The 24,889-nt window shown below is 33.5% G+C and overlaps 2 protein-coding genes and 1 long non-coding RNA gene across 3 annotated transcripts; 1 reads left to right on the top strand and 2 right to left on the bottom strand.

Moving 5' to 3' along the window:
• Positions 1-1,171: 1,171 nt before the first annotated feature.
• Positions 1,172-6,323, top strand: LOC146903799 (ubiquitin receptor RAD23d-like). The gene is made up of 12 exons (XM_085729780.1): positions 1,172-1,350; positions 2,342-2,503; positions 3,227-3,274; positions 3,575-3,645; positions 3,734-3,778; positions 3,977-4,154; positions 4,670-4,813; positions 4,903-4,968; positions 5,056-5,103; positions 5,181-5,284; positions 5,629-5,707; positions 6,026-6,323. Exons 1-12 carry the CDS (start codon positions 1,285-1,287, stop codon positions 6,140-6,142), a joined length of 1,128 nt encoding a protein of 375 aa, XP_085585906.1. The 5' UTR covers positions 1,172-1,284; the 3' UTR covers positions 6,143-6,323.
• Positions 6,324-8,933: 2,610 nt separating this feature from the next.
• LOC146903798 (stress response NST1-like protein) lies at positions 8,934-14,592 on the bottom strand. Its single transcript, XM_085729779.1, has 3 exons — positions 14,411-14,592; positions 13,251-13,654; positions 8,934-9,445 (listed from the first exon to the last, which is right to left on the bottom strand). The coding sequence occupies exons 2-3, from the start codon at positions 13,617-13,619 to the stop codon at positions 9,275-9,277; spliced, it is 540 nt and encodes a 179-aa protein (XP_085585905.1). The 5' UTR covers positions 13,620-13,654; positions 14,411-14,592; the 3' UTR covers positions 8,934-9,274.
• A 5,180-nt stretch (positions 14,593-19,772) lies between these two features.
• Positions 19,773-22,197, bottom strand: LOC146903797 (uncharacterized). Its single transcript, XR_015020370.1, has 2 exons — positions 21,936-22,197; positions 19,773-20,024 (listed from the first exon to the last, which is right to left on the bottom strand). It is a non-coding gene; the product is annotated as an uncharacterized LOC146903797 (long non-coding RNA).
• Positions 22,198-24,889: the final 2,692 nt, after the last annotated feature.

Below are 24,889 nucleotides of genomic sequence, written 5' to 3'. Positions count from 1 at the left end.
ATGTAATCATATGCACTACACACAGTGTAACATTTGTCCAAATTGAATTGCCAAATCCATCTATCCTCCTCATCCACCTGCAAAACAATAGATGTTACCAGCTCACATAATTCCCACATATGCTCCTCGTCCCACACAAACAGGCACATGCGCCAGTTCCACACTTCACTATTCACACCCCACCCCAAATTATATAAATAAGCCATTGTTGACAAAAATTTAATATTATTACTAACTCCTATAATCATCATAATTTAATAAAATATGATTTCATGAAAGATAAATATCCACTAAAAATTATTAAAAGATATGTTATATTTAATGAGTCAAATAATATTTTGAAGGGATGATACTATTATGTTAGAGTTTAATTTTGATTCATGAGACCTTAGTTAATTTGGCAGGAACATTGTATTATATGCAAAAGTAGAGTTTGAGCCTCAGATTGGTAGGGATATTATAAAACTTCTACATTTTCAATTAAATACGACTTTTCCCCTAAATAATTTAAACATGACTTTTTTCCTATAGTTTTTCTTTGTGATCATATATGAAGTGCATTTGATAAATATCAATATCTTTCAGTTGGGATCTGAACTTTAATTCGTTACACACCTTACACAAACAATTTTTTTAAGTATATACAATTAAAATTAAATATTGTTAATGATTCAAAAATTATGATTGATTTTAGTAAATTAAAAATATAACAAATCTTTTTTTAGGGGAAATAACAAATATTTATATTTTATTTTAGTAAATTAAAAATATAACAAATCTTTTTTGTAAAAAAAAAACAAATCTTTTTTTAGGGGAAATAACAAATATTTATATTTTCAGTCCATATCAATTAAATATATCCTTTCAAAACAAAATAAATTAAATATATTATTTTATAAAAAAAAATAATTGGTCAAGATTATTTTAAAAGGAAAACAACCAAAAGGAAAGAAATCTAAAATCTAGAGCATTCCATCCGAAATCCCTACCGTATCAACAAACAACAAACCTTTACTCCATCCAATCAAATTTCAACATCACATAATCCCCTCCCATCTTTCGCCACGTGTTACCAAATAAATTCAACAAACTAACCCTCACGGTGGTCTCGCTCACAGGCTATAACTAATCAAAGCAATATAAAAGCGAAAAAGGGACTGCATTGGTTTCGATTCCAAAGTTCTGCTGTGAAGTTTCGTGTGTGCGCGTTTTCCCCCAAACCGAAGCAAAAACCCCTCCTCCACCGTGTGCGCGGTGGTGATTTCTGATCGGAAAAAATCAAATATGAAGATTAACGTGAAGACTCTTAAGGGAACTCACTTTGAGATCCAAGTGAACGCTCAAGATACGGTAATCACACTCTTAATTCAATTCAATAATTCAATTTTTTTTAGGTTTTTCAATTTTCTTTTAATTTTAATTATTGGGTTATGTTGTTGGTATAAAAAAAGTTGGTTGAAATAAATTGTTTCGGTATAAAGAAGTGACACAGACACCTGATACGACACTGATACGTCGACACTGATACGTCGACGTTAGATGATTGTTTAAAAATATACTATAATTGAATGTAGTTACATGTGTCGGTGTCGGTGTCGAACACAAGATTTGAATTGAAGTGTCAGTGCTTTAGTGCTGGGAGAGATATCCACGTCTATTGTCGGACACACCTTCCAGTTTAGTTTAAAGAACTGACACAGACACCAGATACGATACTAAGATAGGTTGAATTTTTTTTTTTTATATAAAAATATGATATAATTTAATGTAATCAATCACGTGTCTGTCTCATGTGTCGTCATGATCCCAGACACTGACATGTATCGAACACGGGATTTAAAGTGTTGGTACTTTCTGACTAGGGGAGTTATTCACATTAAGTTTGTTTAAGATTTACATTTGTGTATAATGTATTAGATGCAATATTAGTGCATGTTTTGGTTCTGATTAAATTGATTTGTAAGATTGATTTTACTACTGATTTGAATGTTAAGTTGTTTATGGTTGGATTTGTAAAAGTGAGTAACAATAGATTTCAGTGTAAAAATCACGTTTAGAGTCAAAAGCTTCAAATTTGAATCAATTCTGGAGGCAAAATCAATTTTACTTGAGAGTAATCAAACATTTCGATATAAATTTTGCATGTCTAGAATCAATTCTGGCTACTCCAAACAAGGAGCCAAATACAGGCTTAGTCATACTACTTAATTAGATTAATTAGTTAGTTAGACTAATTGATTGACTAATATTGTTGTAATATATTGCAGTCGAATATTTGAATTGAGAAGTTTAAGTTTTTGTGGTTAATTGATATGTATGTTTGTTTCTTGATGGATATTAGGTTGGTGATGTGAAGAAAAATATAGAGGGAGCACAGGGTGCTGCTGTTTACCCTGCTGCACAACAAATGCTTATTCATCAAGGAAAAGTGCTTAAGGATGAGACTACCTTGGAAGAAAATCAAGTTGCTGAGAATAGTTTTGTCGTGATCATGTTGTCTAAGGTGATGTTGATGATTAAGATGATGTTATTTTAATGATTGGATTGTTTTTGTACTCTTATGTTTTAGCATGATTTGAAGTATTTAAGTTAATTCAGTTGGGGAAGCTAGAAAACAAGGATAGTTAAACGCACATGTGCTCTACCTTTAATTCAATTTTTTGTGGATAGTACTTAGCTTGCACTTTATTGTTTTGCATTAAATAATATTAACTTTTGCTTAAAATTTTGTAAGTGCACCATTATCCATTGACATTCAATGAGAGAAGCTTTAATTTTCCATGTAATGGGTTTTCTATGTCAGTTTATGCCAACATCCAATCATTTTTTCTATATCATACCATCAATTTCAAATATGCAGTTACAAAAGTGGGGTGATATGGCAGAATTGTGGATTTTTATTGGATATTGGTGTTAAATTGATTTACATTAACAATGCATATCCTTTGTCTATTGTGTTTCACTGATTAATATTGATAGTAAGACATTTTTATGAGTTTTTGATGTTTAAATGTGTGGGTTAGTAAGACATTAACAGCAGGTCCTTTATGTCTTTTAACCTTCCTTCATTATTTTTTGGGTGCTAATGAATGCGTTGAAAAATGCTTCTATTGCTTCCTTTTAATGGGGAACAAGAAAAATCATTGGCTTGTTGAGAGATGCCTAAGTTGTAATATTCTGTCCATTGGTTCACTTCTAAACTTTTGTAGCGATCTTCCCTTTGCAGAATAAGGTATCATCAAGTGGAGCCTCTGCTGCTTCAGCTGCCCCACCGGTAAGTACAAATTTTCTTGTCAATTTCTTTCCTTACAATCTTTGTCAAAAATTATTTAATTTCTTGATGAAGTTCTTTAAAAAAACTCTTTGCTTGATCAGTTTTTAGTGACTGTGAAGCTAGATGGGTAATGCAATGATTTGGTTGATGATTTAATGTATTATTGTTTTGTTAAGTCCTCTTCACAATATCCAATTTTGCATGATTATTTAGGTTTTGATTTTACTTTACTTGTTGACCATTGTGAAATTTCACTATTTTAAATTGTTGTTTCTTTTTGCTCGCTATTTATATATGTAGGCAGCCCAACCTGCAAGTTCTTTGCCTCCCCCTTCGTCAACACCTCAGCCTCCTGCATCAACTGTCGGACAGTAAGTTCACATTTGTTTCTATGGCTTCATAGTTTTAGCATGATTGTTGTTCTTTGTGTAAAATTCGTTAAATTCATCTCACTTTCAGGGGAGAATCCAATCTTGCGCAAGGTCCTGTAACTCCTCCCACTACGTAAGCATCTGACATATAATAGCTTTTAAAATTTCATCAGTACATAAATATGCATCAGTTGTGGCTCCCTTGTGTAGATAGTGTCTTATTGTTATCACCGCCTATTCTCTTATTCTTAGGCATCTGTTTATTGCTGCAATGATACATATTACTGTTTTGTAAACTCTCAAGTGCAATTTCATACGTTGTTTATTGCAGTGTGGTGCCTGACACATACGGCCAAGCTGAATCTAATCTCATTGCTGGAAGTACTTTAGAACCAACTATCCAACAAATTCTAGAAATGGGGGGAGGAAGTTGGGATCGGGACACTGTGATCCGAGCTCTTCGTGCTGCATATAATAATCCCGAAAGAGCTGTTGAATATCTATATTCTGTAAGTCTGTCACCCACATAATCTAGCTTTCCCATGTGAAGTATCGAGTATGGGTGTTTTTGCTATTAATTTGGTAGCTTGTTTGTTCGAAGCTCTTTTAAATACATCTGTTTCAGTCTACATTTTGAATTTTGATTGACATACTGCACAAAGAACTATGCCCGCACAACTTATGCTTGTAGTAAACTGTCATCTTGTACCAGTACAGTTTTAATGATTTGCTACTTACATACATGCCGATCTTAAAAGATAATACAATGAATAACGGTGAAGGCAGGTGCATGTTTAATATTTGAGTGTCAAACAATGGCTCTTCTAATGTTGAAATAACTTATTTAACCACATCATATAGTTCATATTTTATCACAGGATGGCCTGAATATAATAATTTGTGTGTTTGCAGCAAAGTGGTTATGGTTTTGTATTAAGAATGGATAAATAATGTATCAATAATTGATTTTGTTTACAGAGTTACATCTATTTTATCTAACATCCATGTATAATTTAACTGATAGGGCATCCCCGAACAAGCTGAAGCTCCAGCAGTTGCTGCATCCACCAATGTTGGGCAGGAAGAAAACCCTTCAGCTCAGCCTCCAGCCCAACCAGCTGTGCCTGCTGTTGGGCCTAACACCAACCCACTGAACTTGTTCCCTCAGGTGTGTACTGTGAACTGTCTCTTTCCTGTGCAATAAAATTTAAACAATAATGGTGCTAGAATTATAATTTTTTTGTTTTTTTTAATCAGGGCATTCCCAATTTGGGTGCAAATGAAAATGCAGGTGACTTGGAATTTCTGCGAAACAGTCAACAGGTAGTTTAATTGTGTTTTCTACAGAGGAGCTAAATGCCATATTAGTTTTCATTATTTATGCATCTTAATATTTCTTTCACATTTCAGTTCCAAGCCTTGAGAACAATGGTGCAAGCAAACCCTCAAATCTTGCAGGTATCATCGTTAGTGCTTGTTGACTCCATTACTATAATTTTCTAGGACATCATTATTCATCTTTGTTTTCTTTGCAGCCCATGCTTCAGGAACTAGGAAAACAAAATCCAAACCTAATGGAACTCATCCAAGAGCATCAAGCTGACTTCTTACGTCTTATAAATGAGCCTGGAGGCGAAGAGTAAGATTACTATTTTAGGCTTGTTGCATTTTCATTTCATTATATATTGTATGAATTTTTCAATATGCTCCAACTTGACTAAAACCATTTTCACCAAAAGATATAGTTATTCAAATTTATACACAGATGACGAGCTTAATGGAAAAACTTCTGTGTTAAACAATTTGATAAAGAATTCACAACACACACCACAAGCAGATGCATAGGGTCATCATTTTATCACTGGACCTTGGTTATAATACAAAGGATATAAATAAACCATATATTAATCTAGGGAAGATGGTTAGAAAATATTTTGGCCTATTAAGACATTTGTTTGCTCACTTTTGTATTTGTATGACCAGGAACCTAGAGGGACAGTTGGGTGCTTTGGCTCCTCAGACCATTACTATCACCCCAGAAGAGAACGAGGCCATTCAACGGGTAAGCTAGTGATAGTACTCTCCATTAAGCTGTTTTAATTGTGAACGCGTTTTTCTATTTCTATGTATTTGCTTGTCCATGGCATGTTTAGTAATGTTGCATAGTTGAAGCTTGCATGTTATTATATTATGAACAGTAAATGTAGAGCTCAACCAAAATACTGGTTTTGCACTCTTAACAATGATATGTTGATAGAATTCTTCATGCATCTTTCTCAGGACTATGTTTGTACTTTATATATATGTGCACCGCTAGCATTTGATCTCTGTTCATCCTCACAATAATGTAATAACATAACTGACCATGACATTTTGGCAGCTTGAGGATATGGGGTTCGACCGAGATCTTGTGTTGGAGGTGTTCTTTGCGTGCAATAAAAACGAGGATCTGGCAGCCAACTACCTATTGGATCACCAAAATGAGTTTGATGATTAGTCAAAATTCTAGATTTTAACACTGGTATTTCTGTGTCTATCATTTTTCTATGTTAGTTCTTGTGTCAATTGTTTGTGTCCTAAACTCTTTGGAGAAGTGATCTTTATTACTTTTTGTTGTTTTCGGGAACCAAAGTATCTGTAAATCACCATTGACTAGAAATTAGAATTGTGTTGGGATAGACCATAGATTTATTTACAGTTATTCTTGAATTGTATATTTCAGTGCGTGGTATTGTCTTAATATTTTTTTATTTCGTGGTTTCGAATAACCAAGCTGAGAAGATTGCGGGTTTTGAACAAGGCAACCAGCACACTTACAACGCCATGGAAAAATAATTTCCTCTAATATTTTTAATGAATTATATTTTTACCTAACCTAAAAAATTAGATTAAGCAAAAATTTTAAATTGAGAATTTTTTGACTAACTTTATAATTCTAATTATTTATGGAAAACGATTTTTTATGGAGAAAAAAGGTGTTATGATTTGACAAATTGATAAAAGTTAATTGTTTTCGTATTGGAATTAAGTTTTGTTAAGCTTAAGAATTCCTAAGCTTTGAGAATTATTTTTGGTTAAGCTTAAACATGAACCGATTGTTAAATTTCTGTATATCTTTAATAACAAGGGAAATTAAGGCGGTCACAAATACAAAGGAACTAGCTTGGACTGAGAGCAACATGTATGTTTGGAATCAGCACAAACAAGTAAAATGGTAGCATTTTGAACGTTGGACAATAGCATAGCACTTGGTGTGTTAACACTAATATTTATAGGACAACGCGCTCTGGAAAAGATAAAAATTATTTTACTCTTAGTTTCAAATGAATTTCAAAGTTTATGAGATCAGATTCCAAATGCATGCAGAGACATGTTTAATCAGTAATAGGAAACAACTTTGGCTGCTTTTATGGGCAATCCCTATTTTTGCCACCTTAAAATTCTCAACCCTATCCATCTTTTGCCTATTTGAAAGACATTCTCACTCAACCTTTGAACCACATTGCTATCGCTCATATTGCCAAATTTAGAGTGGTAGGGGAAAGAGACTCAATCTTTGTTTTTGCGAAACTTAAAAGTATGATTAAAAATTGTTCAATTCAAGAATCGAATTCGCGTTTTTTTTTTTAAAGAAAAAAAATCGTCATTTGAAGTTTATTAACCACTTGAATCTAATAGCTTATAGTGATATATATTGACTTGTGTTGGCCGTCTTATTCAGAATAGGGATATAGATATTAGACAACACATGCTAAAAGTATTGTACAAGGGAGCAACGCATGTGAGTTATTATTGTGACATACGAGGACATTGAATCTCGAGTATATAATAAAAATTAACAGATCAGATTAGTTCGTAACTTTAGGCTTTATTCCTTCCTCTTCCTATGTTCATTCCGATTACGTGCAACATGGTTTAGGCTTTATTCCTTCATTCCTATGTTTATTCCAATTATATTTTCAAATTGGTTAGAGTGAATTGTAAAGGAATCAATTATATTTTCACCGTTTCGGATGTAGTGGCTTTGACAAGTTTATTCAAATTTATGCGATATTATTGTGTCAAATGAGTTAACAATTTTACACTCAATGAAAAAATAGATGTTGAACAGTTATATATGTCAAAAAACACATACTTCATCCGTCCCAAAATATAAGCAAAAATTGGTCAACAAAAGTTAATGTATCTGGTTAAAAATTTGTACCAAATACATTAACTTTCGTTGACCAATTTTTACTTATATTTTGGGACGGTGGGAGGATACTTAATATCTTTAAGTTTTGAGTTTGAAGGTGATATCCAATCCATTTTTGTGGTTGCTCTTAGCATAGTGTGATGATCATCAAATTCTTCACATGATCCAACAATGAATTAGAGTCAATGATTTGACTAAATGTTGGCCGACTCTTGTATCAAAAGGACAAGGATGGTTAGGCAACATGTTCCATTGGTGTTGAATGGATGAACCCACACTAGAGATATAGATTGTTGATGCGTCAAATGTTAAGTCAAACGTTTGAAATTCGATGAAAAAGAAGAAGATAAACAACATATAAGTAAGAAAAACTCGTCCTCACGGATGAAAAAAAGAAAGTAAAAACACACATACATAATCGTTTCATGACCCAACATTCAAATATTTGTTTCGACCAAAAATACTTTTGATTTAATTTTTAGAAAACCACTGAGAATTGTTTGGACAAGTTATGGAGTTATTGTCTCGGTTTAATGATTTGTCACTTCATCAAATAAAAGCATCCCAAATGCATTTTGAAGTGTGTGAAAATTTAGACCATACACGACCTCTTTCGATGAGAGACTAACCCAGTCCGTTAATTTTTAATTCATTGATGAAATTTAATGTTCATATTTCTCATATGATCAAGTGTTCTTATTTGACTGAGTTTAGGGGAGGAAGAATTTGAATGAAATTTTTCGAAGAGATTTGGGAGACAGGACTTTGGAGAATTTATTGTTTTTCACAATACAAAATTTTGTATTCCCTTAATTTGTAGGTTTCTAATGATAATAAATACAGTATATAATAAATCTTCATTTTTCCAAGAGTAGTAGGAGCATGGTTTTCATTCTTTCTTTCTTTCTTTCTTTTTACCCTCTAATGATAACACAATTTCAATGCAATTTCCTTGAGATCATCATCGAGCAAACTCAACTACTGAGAGCTTATCAAAAGCACATTAAACATAATTTTTCGGTTAATTGTTCATTAACTGCCCGAGTTTTCCAAGTTAACCAATTCTAAATGTTACGTTGAGGAGACTATGAAGTACGAACCAAACAACCCATTCGAATTAATAAAAGGTCAAAACAAACTAAAATAAAGAAGTGTTTTGCAATGTTTTCAATCAGCAGAGCATCAACATCAAATCCACCACTTGTTTGTTCTACCAAGTCGCTTAAAAGATTGGAGCATGGTTTCTATGCATCTCTTCAAAATTCCCAAGAACAACCAACAAAAGATTTATGTTCATGCTTTGTAATGCAACTTCTGTAGAACAACAGCTAAGCACAAATATGATACTCTAGACGAAATAATTATTTCTCTGAAGCTTCTTTGAACATAGGACAAAATTCTACTAACCAGTAGAGATATGAAACTGCGAGGGGTTCAAAGATATGTTGTAGCAATTACAACATTTGTGATTTCCTTCTCGAGTTCAGCTTCATCAACCCACAGTGAACTTCGTTTATGCAATAAGTCTTTCTTCTCGGCTTTCTTCTCTTCATGCTTTTTGGCTTGCATTCTCCAACTTTCAAGTTTCTCCGCTCTTTCTTTCAACTGATTCACGAAAATAACAAAAAGTAAAATTAATACTAAAGACTATTTAATTGAATAACATGAAACAAACATTGTACAGAGCAACTTGATCAAAGTTTCTCTCAAATATTAAATTAAACGAGAAGCGAAAACCGTGTTCCACTTGCATAACTGATCTGAATATAGGTTTTTAGTATGGACTACAAATGCATCAACTAACATAAAGTTGTAGAACAAAGACAAAAAATAGATCGGCTTGCGTAAGAAATTTTAAACTAATAATGTTGCTTAGAAGTTAGAATATGAAGGTTGGTTATCTGTCAGGTATAAATACAACACACATACGCTTAATTTATGATCAAAACTAGTCTTCAAAGTTCATAGATTCTAGACATCCTGCACATTATCAATGTGAAATCCACCTTAACTACTATAAAAATATGTCCATAAGTATTAAACCAAAGAAACATATTGCAGAGTCAAAATGTTTTCACTTCTCAAAGAGTGAGACATAATAAATGTTATGTTGAGGGCAAGAATATTAAAACAACATTTTCTTGCATCAAGAATAGACTTTTTTTTTTTTGACAGGATCAAGAATAGACTTTGAAATCTGAAGTTTAGACCAAGTTAATAAAACATTAAATTGGGTTTCAAATTTCAAATATGAACAAAAAATAAGAGACACAAGTTAAGCCAGGTTCATTTTACTTTTGGCCAGCATATAAGTTATAACTATTTACATTCGCTTATGTGTAGTTAGGAAATCAACCACAGTTATACAACCCCAAAATCCATTTAGTTTTTTTCTTTTTAACAGCCACCTTCATAATTAAATCAAGGGTAGTGTTAACTTGTGCCCTAAGGGCACAAGTTAAGAATCTAAAAATGGAATTAAATCATAAATTATGTCTTGAAAAGATAAGATTTTAAATATCTAGACTATTGAATGTACAATTTCCAACAAAATGTTTCTATCTTTGGTTTCTTAACTTGTGCCTTGAGGGCACAAGTTAACATTTTCCTTAAATCAAACAAAACAAAAGTACGTGAACAAGATGTATAGTGTATACTGTGTGATCCAAGTTACCAGGCAGGTAATTTTGGGTCATGTAAACTAGCGACTAGACTACAACGCTCCAATGTCATGTGCAAAGCCAGATTAAAACAGAGACATCATAAATGACGTGCTTTGGATTTGAACAGGACTTCTGAAGCGCTCTGATATGAAGCTCGTCATATCGGTTATAAGGAGGAGTCTATCAATCACACAAAAAATTTACCTGCTGACACTGATAAGATCTGGCATAAACGGGGAAATGATGGGCAATGTATATTGGATATAACTGGTTTTATAATTAACAAAACTATGAGAATACTTTCGGAAGAGTTGGATACACGAATAACAGGGAGAAATACAATTGCCTAGAACCAAATAAATAACTGCTAGAAACTAACACAACCTTTATGAATTAGAGATCAACCTTTCTCCTAAGCAACCAAACATAAAAACAACCGAATGACATCGGTTTCCTATCTTTTATTTATTTATTTAAAACACCTGATTAACTTAAATGGGCCCTATCAATTAGGTCTGCCCATAACATAAACCCTAGTAATATGAGGCTTATTAACAGAAAAATGGCAGAATTTCAATTTTTATGTGAAAACCACTTTTCTTAATTCATGTGCATTGATGATCAAAGGGCTCTAACATATTAGGGGTGAGCAAACATGATTGACCAGCCTGAAATCTGTTTAAACCGACATACACTGATGAAACAGGCGGCTCTAGATAGGTGTTGTGTCAAATAAATGAAAAATGTTGAGTTAACACGGTCTTAAATGGTTGAAGTCGTCAATTCTGTAAATTAGTATACAGTGGTAACCATAACCGAGAGTATGAAAGCTTTTTCTAAATGTTAAATTTGCAGTCCGTATATTTCTTATCAGCTATAACTTGTCAACTCAACATTATACACATTCAATGAATTATTTAAAAACATTCCTCAAATCTAGCTATCAAAAGCTGCACCGTCTCACCTACTGATTAGTACTCTCCATTATTCTTATTAGATTGATACAAGGAAACAAAAATTAAGAACACATCCTCTCTTTTTTTAACACTTTCTCACCTAAATTATTATGTCAAATTTAAAATGAGCCATTGTGAAAGAGATCAGAGTTCCGAATCAACACTACTGTAAACCAAAGAAATCCACCCGCCTAACCCGCCATCCACCGAACCCGCCACCCACCTAAACCATTGGCACAAATGGGCAGTTTTTCAACCGAAACCGACCAAACCCATCTGATGCTCTGCCCTATTACATCCGATGCTCTGCCCTATTACATATAGGGAAGGAGGTAGTGATTTACAAGAATGATATACAATGCCCCAACACATAGATAACCTCTATGAATTAGAAAACCTACTCTCTCCCAATCTACCAAACATAAAAACAACTAAACACCATCGGTTTCCTAATTTTTTAAATTTAAAACACCCGATTAACTTAACCCTAGTAATAGGAAGCCTGCTAACAGACAAATGGCGGACTTTCAAATTTAATGTGAAAACCACTTTTCTTAACACATGTGCATTGGTCAAAGGGCTATTACATACACTTTGAGTGACCCGCCTGAAACCTGTTTAAACCGACATACACTTTGATGAAACAGGTGGATCTAGACGATTGTTGGGTCAAAGAAATGAAAAAAATGTATAGTTAACACGGTCTTAAATGGTCGAAGTCGGTTCTGTAATTTAGAATACAGTTGTACCCATAACCGATAGTATAAAAGCTTTTTCAAAATGTTAAATATGCCGTCCATATATTTCTTATTAGCTATAACTTGTCGACTCAACATTATACACATTATTCAGTGAATTATTTAAAACCATTGCTCTAGTCTAGCTATCAAAAGCTGCACTGTTTTCACCTACTGATTACTATTTCATTATTATTATTAGATTGATATATGGAAACAAATATTAAGAACACATCCTCTTTTTTTAACACTTTCTCACCTAGATTATTATGTTAAATTTAAAATGAGCCGATGTGAAAAAGATCAGAGTTCCGAACCAACACTACTGTAAGCCGAAGAAATCCACCCGCCTAACCCCCCATCCACCTAAACCGTTGGCACAAATGGACAGTTTTTCAACCGAAACCGACCAAACCCATCCGATGCTCTGCCCTATTACATATAGGGAAGGAGGAAGTGATTTACAAGAATGATATACAATGCCCCGACACATAGACAACCTCTATGAATTAGAAAACCTACTCTCTCCCAATCTACCAAACATAAAAACAACCAAACGCCATTGGTTTCCTACTTTTTTAAATTTAAAACACCCAATTAACTTAACCCTAGTAATAGGAGGCCTGCTAACAGACAAATGGCGGACTTTCAAATTTAATGTGACAGCCACTTTTCTTACTACATGTGCATTGGTCAAAGGGCTAGCACACTTTGAGTGACCCGCCTGAAACCTGTTTAAACCGACATACACTTTGATGAAACGGGCGGATCTAGACGATTGTTGGGTCAAAGAAATGAAAACAATGTATAGGTTTCATCAATGGTTGGTTAACACCAACAGTCATAATAGTGAGTGATAAACCTAAAAAGAACCCGGAACACCTAACTAACTACCAAGTATTGAAAATAAACAAGTATACATCAGAAAATTAAACATAAACATATCAAATTTTCAAATAATCCTCGAATTCATCCACAACATGCAATACATGACCACATAGCTTATTCAATTTCCACAATAACAAATTGAAAAGGAAAAAAAAAAAGGACTTACAAGGGTTTCACGAAATTGTTGTTGAGCAATATTCCGTTCTTGAGCTCTAAGTTCTTTCTCCTGAGCCTTCAGTTTCTTCCTCTCTTCATTCGCAACTCTAAGCGCTTCCTTACGAGCCTCATCCTTCTGCTGCTTCTCCAACCTCATAGCTTCCACTTCTAGAATGTATTCCTTCCGAACCTCTTTCACCTGTTTCGCGTAGTCTCTGCGAAGCTGAGCGAGCTGTGCTTCGGCTTCCTTAGGATCCCTCGGAGCTTTCCAGCTTCCAACAAAGGAATGTGGAGAGAGGAATTTGTGGTTTTCATGGTGGTTGTTGTGGTGCGAGTTAGCGGCGCGTGTGGCAAATGATCTAACGGTTGAACGCCACATTGTTGAAATCAAAAAGTGCAGTAAACCCTAATCCCCTGATTCACAGTTTATCAGTTCTGTTTAGTTTGTAGTTCTTTCACCTAAAGGCTAAATAACTGAGACTAAAACCGCAAATCAAAATAACAGAAACCCAACAAGAAAAATTTAACCCAAATTTATTTATTTATTTTAAGATTCATAAAAATGCCCTGTTTGGATAAATAGCTTAACCTTCAGCTTATAGCAAAAGTGCTTATGTATAAGCTATGGGTCCGTTTGTATTGACTTATTTTTTAGCTTATGCAAATAAATAAGCTTTTATGTATTATTCAAAAGTTCGTCAATGTAGTTTATGAAAAAATAGCTTATGAAGATACAATTTTCATAAGCGAGAACTTATAAATTAACATAAGAGCTTATGAATTTGCATAATTGTTTTTCATAAGCTGAAAAATAAGTCAATCCAAACACTCTCACAAAAGTTTGAGAGTATATAAACTCAAATAAGTCAATTCAAACAGACCCTTTTTCATAAAGTCAAACTATTTTCGTACAACCTATCCTAGAGAGCTTGTGGAAATAAGGTGGGTGAAAACAGCTTATGAACATTTCATAAGCTATTTTTATAAAGTTCAAAAGTGCTTAATTGAGTAAATAAACTGAAAAACCCAAAATGGTTTAACAAGAAATAAAATAATAATTACTACATAAAATAAAAATGGGGTTAAAGTTAGAAACTTGATTAGGTATAGGTCGATATGAATTCGAAAGAGTCAAAGAAAGTAATAAGAGGAACACAGTGTTGTTAATACCTGTGATGCTTGCTTGCGAAGAAGAAGAAGAAGAAGAAGAAAGAACGAAGGGTCTGTCTGTTTGGGGTGAAAGAACGTGAGACAAATTGGGAACCAAAATTGGTTTTTTTTTTTTTTTTTTATGGCATATAACCCTTAATACGCGTCTATGAATGATGTGTTTCTGAGCGTTGGTATTAATCACTATTTTAAAAGAAAAAAGAATGACCTTATAGATACTTAGTTACTAATATTAAAAGAGTTAATGTCAACATTGAAATGTTAAAGACAATTTTGAGTAACATAGTGTATAATTAAGAACTATATTGGATCAAAAAAAAATTAAGACCTATATTAAAATTTCGATACATTAAAAAATTATTGTGGTTATTCGTTACATATTCAAATATCAAAATATAATCAGTTCAATTACGATCGATCTCCTTAAACATCGTGTTATATACGCAAAATCAAGGTTAAAACTCTAATTTCTCATTTGTTCATCTTTGAAATGGAATTCAAATTATTAAACTGCTTGCCAACAAAAATACCGTCTTAAGAATATGAAATATTTTTGAGAAATTTTTTTAAAAGAATTTTTTAGAATCTCACCCATCTCAATATATTTGGTAAGTTTTAAAATATATTTAATTTAAAATTTTAAAAAATTGAAAATAAATGATTTAAAATAATATCAGAAGTGACAAGTGGTTATATCTTATGTCTCCGTGAATTTAGCTCAGTTGGTAAGGACAATGTATAATATATACAAGTTCGTGGTTCGAACCCCGGACACCAAAAAAAAAAAAGATTATATCTTATACTTGTAAAAAAAAAAGTAATTATATCTTATTCTTGCGAGAATGTAAAATTCTCACCCTTTACCATCAAAATAAATTTATTTAAGATAAAAAAACATTAGAATAAAGAAATGAGAAAGTTATGTGTAAATCATATTAACAAGGGCTTCATCCTAAACAAGTAATTCGAAACCTCAGTTCTGGTGAACTTAACTCAGTTGGTAGAGACAATGTATAATATATGTAAGGTCCGGGTTTCAAACCTCGGCCACCACCAAAAACTCGAAACCTCTAGAAAAAACAGCTAGACCACCTTACGCAAAATTGTCGTTCACATATTCTGAGGTTGCATAAAAGAGAATCTCGAACAGCCTCCTCATATATCTCGAACAGCCCTCCTCATATATGCCATAGTAACATTTCACATCTTCCTCAAACCTAGACCACCTTGTTTTTATGCTTACAAAACCATATCCCAAGCTACAAGGTTTGGATTTTTATAAGGGAAATGTTAATGAGTTTAAGGGCAGTTGTTAAGAAGATTAAAGTAAAATCTTTATATTAAAAATTATGTAATCAACACATTAAAACATTAAAATATATAATTTTTTTACATAAAATTGATCAATGAATAACTGATAGCCGATGTCACCCTTCCAGCAAACAATGAAGTTTTGGCTTTCCACACACTAAGTCTCTGATTAACTTCATCTAATACAAATTAGAAGGTATTTTTTGTGACATTTTTATGCAATATCAGCATGCCTAGATACTTTGCTAGATCATCCATTGACTGGATCCGCAAAGCTTCATTCAAACTTTTCTTCTTGTGCCAACCAACATTGTTTGAGATATATACCGTCAGGGGTGTTCGCGGTCCGGTTTGGATCGGTTTTGAGGCAAAAACTCATCCGATCCAAAGATAAAATTATATGCGGTTCGGTTTGGTTTTGGATGATTGATTTTAAAAAACCGATCTGATCCGATCCAAATTAATGCGGTTTAATTTGGATCGGTTTTTGGATATCCAAATTACAAATTATAACTTTTTTTATTAATAATAATCTTATAAAAGTACGATAAAATAATGGGTTCGATACAAAAAATAACATATGTTTTATAAAAAATTAATAGTACGGAATAACAACGATTGATTATCTTTCAAACATACAAAATGAAAAAAAAATGATTAAATTAAACTGATACGTAGTATTAAAATAATTAAAAAGAAAAAAATAATAGCTTAATATAATTTATTATGTATTAAAATATTTGTATGCGGTTCGGTTTGGTTTGGTTCGGTTTTGAAAAATCAATCCAAAATCCGATCCAATCCGAGCGGTTTTCACAAAATGTCATCTAAACACATCCAATAATATTCGGTTTTGTGCGGTTTTCAATTTTTTGGATCGGTTTACGGTTTTAATTTGGATCGGTTTGGATTTGAACACCCCTATATACCATAGACTTCTCTTTATTGACGTTTTGACATGAACTTTTACATAACACTTCAAGGACCATAGATATGAGTTCTAGCTGCTCCATATTTGCCTCAACGAACAAAATAAGATCATATGCCAAAGGAAGATAAGAAATGAGAAATCATAAGTCTTCCCATCGTAAGTTTAATCTATACACAAAACAAATAAATAAGGAGATATGGGATCTCCTTGAAGAATCTCGAGAGTAAACTCTTCAAGAGCTTCGCCATTCCAAAGAACTCTACCTTTGGACGAAGAAATACAGCACCAAAAAGTAAGATTCTACAAGAAATTGATTTTATAGCATCGTGTCGTGATTTTGCAACCGTGACACGATTTTCCACCCATAAATTGGATCTGTCACTGTCAGCATAATCGTGTCACGATTGCATAATGCGACACGGTTTGCAGAGTGTCAAAGTTAGATTTTGAATTTTTAAAGGCTATCATGTCACGATTCTCTACATCGTGACTAAATAAGAAGAGAGAGAAAAAGAAGTTAATTGTCAAAAAAATACTCCCTCCGTCCCATAATACTTGACACAGTTGACCTTATACGTATGCCAATGCATAACTTTGAGCTTAAATATCTTGAATAATATATTAGAAAAAATTATGAAAATTTGATATTTTGAAAATACTCATTGAGACGAATCTAAAGACATCTTATATGATATTATTTATCTTTGTATATTAGTAGAAAAATACGGTCAGAGTAAGTTAGGTCAAAATTGCACATTTTCAAATGGGTCATCTATTGCGGGGCGGAAGGAGTACCGTCTTAAGAATATGAAATATTTTCAAGAAATTTTTTTAAAGGAATTTTTGAGAATCTTATCCATCTCAATGTATTTGGTAAGTTTTAAAATATATGTAATTTAAAATTTTAAAAAATTGAAAATAAATTATTTAAAATAATATGACAAGTGACAAGTGATTATATCTTACACTTACAAAAAAAAAAGTGATGATATCTTATTCCCGCGAGAATGTAAAATTCTCACCCTTTAACATCAAAATAAATTTTTCTTCAAAAAAAAACATCAAAATAAATTTATTTAAAATAAAAAAAACTTTAGAATAAAGAAATGGAAAAGGTTACGTGTAACTCATATTAACAAGGGCTTCATCCTAAACAAGAAACTCAAGTTGGCACAATATATTATATATTTTTCTTCACTTTATGATACAAAATGGAAGCATGTAGGAAATAACTACACAAGCATAGGTTAGGTCAATTCAAAACAAAGAATGAATCTCATATCATAGTCATATTAATGGTAACAAGAATAAGAAGGGTTACATTTATTTATTTATAAGAAGACAACTAATTCTTACATTGAAGCTATATATATATATATATATATATATATATATATATATATATATATATATATATATATATATATATATATATATATATATATATATATATATATATATATATATAGTTGTTTTCTTATAAGAGTCTTTGAACATTAACTCATTCATTGTTCTCTCATCATCAAAGTTTCTAGCAAATTTTAAATATTCATAACTTGAAATGAGAAAATTAACTTAAATATTCGATGGTTCTTCAAGATAGCAATCCTAGAAATTGCAAGTGATGTTAAGTTTTTCAATTTGGAAGTGAAGCTTTTTCCAATAAGACCTATTTTTCTCACTTTAAATTATGAATATTTTTAATTTGCTAGAAACTTTGATAATGAGAGAACAACGAAAGAGTTTATGATCAAAGACTCTTATAAGAATTCTTTAAAAAAAAAAAAGATTCTTATAAGAAAACAACTATATAGCTTCAATAAAAGAATTATTTGTGTTCTGATTTTATGAACATGACAATATTTGTAATATATGCTACTTATATAATAAATGTAGCCGTTCCTAGTACAATAAACATGACTATGATATGAGATTCACGGCCCGTTTGTTTAAGATTTTTTTCAAAAAAAGATCTATTTTTTTTCTTAAAAAAATCTTTTTTTTCATTTGTAAGTGTTTGTTTAAGATTTTTGGAAAAATTATTTTATTAAAAAAATCTATTTTGATCATAAAATGAAAAGCTATTAGGATTAACTTTTCTCAAAATCTATTTTTTTAAACAACAAGGAGGTAACACATGTACAAGTTACAACTCATTTTTTAGAAAAATGAATTTTTATGGATAGGAGGGAAACAAAAATAACTTCAATTATTTTTTTTAAAAATCTCTAAAAAAATTCTCTAGATTCTTTTAACATAAAATCTATTTTTTTTTAAACTGAAAGAAACGCACCCTCATTTTTTGTTTTGAATTGGCCTAACCTATGCATGTGGTTCTTTCCTACATGCTTCCTTTTCTATCCTCGACTAAGAAATAATATATAATTCATTTGGCTAGGTTTAATAATTTATTGGCTTGAGTGGGGACTAATACTTTGTTTAGGACAAAGTCAAGTGTGATTTCACCACTTTTCTTAACACTAGTTTCAAAGGTCAAAATTGTTATATAGTTGTTATGTCACTGGATGTATTAGACCTATATTGTCTATGTCGTTTGTGCAAGTTTTTCAGTAGCCGGTGTGAGAAGCATTGTCAAGCTATTGAAAGAGTCATGAGATGCCTTAAAAAGAATAAGATGTTGGAACAAAATGTGTTTAACAATAAACCTTAAAGAGTTTTGATGATAACAAGGTATTAAAAATTGTAAATTGGATTAGCTAATATTTGTTCAAGTGTACAGGACCATAATTATAAAGTTACATCATCATTGGTTCTGAATGAGCAAATAAAGAGCTATGGAAACAACAAAAATTTGAAGCTTGGACGCTCCTGAAGGCAACTTGCTCCTGAAGAAATAGCGCTCCTGAAGTAAGCTGCTCCTGAAGAATAGTGCTCCTGAAGACAAGAGGTCCAGAAGTCACATCATCAGAAGCTGCAGAAGTCATCTCATCAGAAGCTACATCATCAGAAGCTGCATCATCAGAAGTGTAACACCCCGTTCTCCCAACAACGTAATATTAATTATTATAATCAGAGTAATCACACAACGGAGTGTCACACTACTTTTCAAAAATTCATAAATAGAAAATATCTATTTATTTAAGACCAACATAAAGAATCTTAATAAACCGCAGCGGAATAATTCTTTAAAAATATAATTTCAACCAAAATTCAACATCAATGAAAATCTTGGCACATAGGCCCCAACATAAATCAACTTTATTTTCAACAACGATAAACTCTAATAGCAAGTCTTTTCCAAAATATGTGATACATAAAAGAAATGAGAAGACATTCGCAACGATTTCCCCATCCTAGTATGTATCAGAGCCCTAGACACTTGAGCCGACCAAACCTACAAGTCATCAGTACCTGCACATTACCCACGGTCGAGGCAACATATACGCAGAAGGGGTGAGAAACTTATCCAATAATAATAATATATAATTCATCAAATTAATGAAAACAACAAAGCATATCACAACAGGCATCATTAATAATGTATTTAAATAAACACATAGGCAACGACATAATTATTTTCAGCAACAAGGTACAGCAACAACAACAACGTTATCCACAACGACACCGACAACTCGACAATGCGACAACGACAACAACTCGACAATGCTACAACGACAACAACAACCCAACAATGCTACGACAACAACAACTAATGCATCATGCAGGTGGTACCAATCTACGCGCGTTGAATGCTAAACATTCCAGGGCATAAGCCCCCAACAATTTGGATGGTTAAAGCATCCCAGGGCATAAGCCCCCAACAGGTGAATGATAAACATTCCAGGGCATAAGCCCCCAACGGGTTGAATGATGAACATTCCAGGGCATAAGCCCCCAACAGATGTGAGTATGCAAATGGACTCAACTTGTGTATATCAACATACAACTTCAACAACGACTACAACAACAACATACGTGCCTAAAACAATTATGACACACTCCCCAACTTTGACATCAGATGATACAACGACATCAACAACGGAAATCAACAACATAGCATATATATATATACATAAATCAATTACATTCATCTCAGAATCTAAAACATCCCCCAAAAGCAATTAAGTTTTGATCAATAGAACATAATTCAAATATCCATAAAACACCTCAACTAAATCCCTAACACTTAAGTTTGAAGTTGGGAAACCAACCATAAGTTTTTGGACTAACTTGGGATTAGTTATGCTAAGTTTTCTTAAATTTTGCTAAAGACCCACTTGGACTATTTTTATCATAACTCAAAATCTACAAATCTTTTCCACTCCAAACCAAGGCCATTTTAAAGCTAACTTAATTATCTACAACTTTCATGTTTACACCGAAAGCTAATTCAAAACAGAAACGGGTGAAAAAGACGCAAGAACACGAAACAGGGGAATGCTGTCACTGTTACATCGTACTACGATGGAATGCATCGTACTACGATGGGATACACTGAAAAATTCTTGTTTGCTGCTGGAAAAATCGTAGTACGATTTCCCAGCATCGTACTACGATGGGACATGAACAGATTTACGAGAACAGACCAGTTTTCACTCCAAAACCCAATTTTTGATCCCCTAATCACCCAAAATGAATTAGAACAATGTTTATAGGTTCCATATACAACCTAGCAACCAAAACAACGTAGAAACATGCAATTCAACAACAAGTTTCATCATAATTCAACATCTAACATAACTTCTCAAACCCTAAAAACCAAGAACAACAAATTCATCAATTTTCAAATTATATACCATGATTATTGAAAGGAATCCCACCCTTACCTTAGTTTAGATGAATCAAAAGCTTACAGAATTGTTCCTCCTCTTCTCTTTGCCTCTTCTAGGTTTTCTCTTCTTCTCCCAAAACTTATGTTTTACTTTTGTACGTGAAAAATGTTTCTGACTCCTCTTTATTCTATTTCCCAATAAACATAACCTCTCCTTTATTTTTCTTAACTCCCTTAAACTCACATAATTACTAATTAACTCCCATTAACCAAAATATTAATATTTTACTCCTATTTTTATTTCTCCTAATGTTTCCACAAATAATAAAGCCATATTCATTTAAATAAAACTCAACTCCATAAATCATATAATAAAATAGCATCACACCATATATCACATAAAATCACTCAAAACACATATTTCACATAAAATCATATATTTAACAGATAAAGTCATATAAAAATATTCACACATCTATTAAAAGTAATAGAATAAAAATGGGGCGTTACAACTCTCCCCAACTTATAGAATTTCGTCCTCGAAATATTACCTCAAGCAAACAACTCAGGATATGACTCCTGCATCTTACTCTCCAACTCCCAAGTAAGACTTTCACCAGTTGCTCCTCCCCAAACAACCCTCACTAGAGGTATATCTTTGCCTCTCAACGTCTTCACCTTACGATCATCAATCCTCAAAGGTAAAGTTTCCACCGTAAGATTGTCCCTAACTTGCACATCATCTCTAGGAATAACATGTGAAGGGTCCGCTACATACTTCCGAAGTTGCGACACATGAAACACTTCATGCAAGTTCGAAAGATGTGGTGGCAAACCAACTCTATAAGCCACCGTGCCAATTCTCTCAGATATTTGATAAGGACCAATAAACTTTGGAGTCAACTTCTTGGACTTCAATGCACGACCCACACCGGTCATAGGAGTGACTCTCAAGAACACATGGTCACCCTCTTGAAATTCAAGGTCCTTCCTACGCTTGTCATGATAACTCTTCTGTCGACTCTGTGACGCTTTCATATGCTCTCTTATCATCTTGACCTTCTCCGTGGTCTGCTGAACTATTTCAGGCCCTAACACAACACTTTCTCCCGACTCAAACCAACATAAAGGAGTTCTACACCTGCGACCATATAAAGCTTCGAAAGGTGCCATACCAATACTCAAATGGTAACTATTATTGTACGTGAACTCTATCAGCGATAGATGACTATCCCAAGCTCCACCTTGCTCAAGCACACACACCCTCAACAAATCTTCTAATGATTGAATCGTCCTTTTCGACTGACCATCTGTTTGCGGATGATAAGCCGAACTCAACTGCAACTGAGAGCCCAAAGCTTCTTGCAAGCTCTTCCAAAATCTCAAAGTGAACCTCGGATCTCTATCCAACACAATACTCGACGGGACACCATGCAACTTCACAATATTATGAATATAAATCTCCGCCAACTGAGCTACTGAATAGGTGATATTAATAGGAATAAAATGTGCTTACTTCGTCAATCTATCGATAACAACCCAAATGGCATCATGCCCTCTTTGAGTGTTTGGTAAACTAGTCACAAAATCCATGGAGATGCTATCCCATTTCCATTCAGGCACATCTAAAGGCGTCAACAAACCAGCAGGCTTCTGATGTTCAACTTTCGATTTCTGACAAGTCAAACACGCATATACAAACCGCGCGACATCTCGCTTCAACCCAGTCCACCAAAACAGTTTCTTCAAGTCATGATACATCTTTGTAGCTCCCGGATGGATACTCAAGCTACTTCTGTGACTTTCTTCTAAAATCAACTTTTTCAACTCATTATTATCAGGAATACAAATCCTCCCTCGGAATCTCAACACTCCTTGATCATCAACCTGAAAATCACCATCTGCATTTTGATTACTAGCAACCATCAAGTCTACAAATTTCACATCAACCTCCTGGGCTTCTTTGATACTCTTCAAGAAATCATTATTAATTTTCAACATACCCAACTGCACACTCTGAGGTGCCAATTCACAAACAAGACTTAAGTCTCTAAACTGTTCCAACAATTCAAATTCTTTCACCATCATAGCCGACATGTGCAACGTTTTCCTACTCAAGGCATCTGCAACCACATTAGCTTTACCCGGATGATAATTCAAACCAAAATCATAATCTTTCAACAACTCTAGCCACCTTCTCTGCCTCATATTCAACTCCTTTTGATCAAATAAATATTTCAAACTTTTATGATCACTAAACACTTCAAATCTGGAACCATATAAATAATGTCTCCAAATTTTCAACACAAAAACCACAGCAGCCAACTCTAAATCATGTGTAGGATAATTCTTCTCATGAATTCTCAACTGTCTCGAAGCATAAGCTACTACCTTGCCATCTTGCATAAGCACACCACCTAAGCCCAACTTGGACGCATCACAATATACCACAAAAGGTTTATCCGGCTTTGGTAAAATTAAAATTGGAGCCGTTGTCAATCTTCGCTTCAACTCATTGAAATTATTCTCACACTGAGCATCCCACACAAAAGCTTTACCTTTACAGGTCAACTGAGTCAATGGAAGTGCCAACTTCGAAAATCCTTCGATAAATCTTCTGTAATAACCAGCCAAACCAAGAAAACTTCTAATCTCTGTAACTGACTTAGGAGTCTCCCATTGTGATACCGCTTCAACCTTCGACGGGTCAACTGCAATACCACTACCAGAAATAATATGGCCAAGGAAACTTACTTCACTTAACCAGAACTCGCACTTTGACAACTTTGCATACAACTTCTTCTCTTTCAGCACCTGCAACACAATCTTCAGATGTTCTGCATGCTCTTCTTCAGTCTTAGAATAAATCAAGATATCATCAATAAATACAACAACAAACTTATCCAGAAAAGCATGAAAAATTCTGTTCATATACTCCATGAACACACCTGGCGCATTAGTGACACCGAAGGGCATCACTTTATACTCATAATGGCCATACCGTGTCCTAAAGGCCGTCTTCTGCATATCTTCATCCTTCACCTTAATCTGATGGTAACCTGACCTCAAATCAATTTTACTAAACACGCGAGCACCCACTAATTGATCCATCAAGTCGTCAATTCTCAGAAGTGGATACCTGTTCTTTATCGTCACTTTATTAAGCTGACGGTAATCTATGCACAATCTCATGCTACCATCCTTCTTCTTCACCAACAATACCGGCGCTCCCCAAGGTGAGACACTCGGTCTTACAAACTTCTTATTAAGCAATTCTTCCAACTGCTTCTTCAATTCTGCCAACTCGGAGGCTGACATACGGTAAGGAGCCATCGACACAGGCTTCGTACCCGGTACAAGATCAATCGAAAATTCAACATCCCTCTCTGGTGGCACATCTGGAATCTCATCAGGAAAAACTTCAGGAAATTCATTCACCACGGGCAATCTATCAATTATCGACTGACTCTCTACAGACAAATACGCCATCAAGGAAAACATTAAG

Source organism: Medicago sativa, chromosome 7, assembly GCF_051527215.1.
Source record: "Medicago sativa cultivar Bolivia chromosome 7, Bolivia_mono, whole genome shotgun sequence".
Taxonomy (NCBI): Eukaryota; Viridiplantae; Streptophyta; class Magnoliopsida; order Fabales; family Fabaceae; genus Medicago; species Medicago sativa.
Note: the sequence above shows the minus strand (reverse complement) of the source record. Positions and strands in the feature narration are given on the sequence as shown.

Bases quoted from the DNA above. Each gene is read 5' to 3' on its own strand.
- LOC146903799 (XM_085729780.1), top strand. From the start codon at position 1,285: ATGAAGATTAACGTGAAGACTCTTAAGGGAACTCACTTTGAGATCCAA. The intron at 4,969-5,055 runs GTAGTTTAATTG...TTCACATTTCAG, and splicing joins TTCTGCGAAACAGTCAACAG to TTCCAAGCCTTGAGAACAAT. The intron at 5,285-5,628 runs GTAAGATTACTA...TTGTATGACCAG, and splicing joins AATGAGCCTGGAGGCGAAGA to GAACCTAGAGGGACAGTTGG.
- LOC146903798 (XM_085729779.1), bottom strand. From the start codon at position 13,619: ATGTGGCGTTCAACCGTTAGATCATTTGCCACACGCGCCGCTAACTCG. The intron at 9,446-13,250 runs GTAAGTCCTTTT...TTCGTGAATCAG, and splicing joins AACAATTTCGTGAAACCCTT to TTGAAAGAAAGAGCGGAGAA.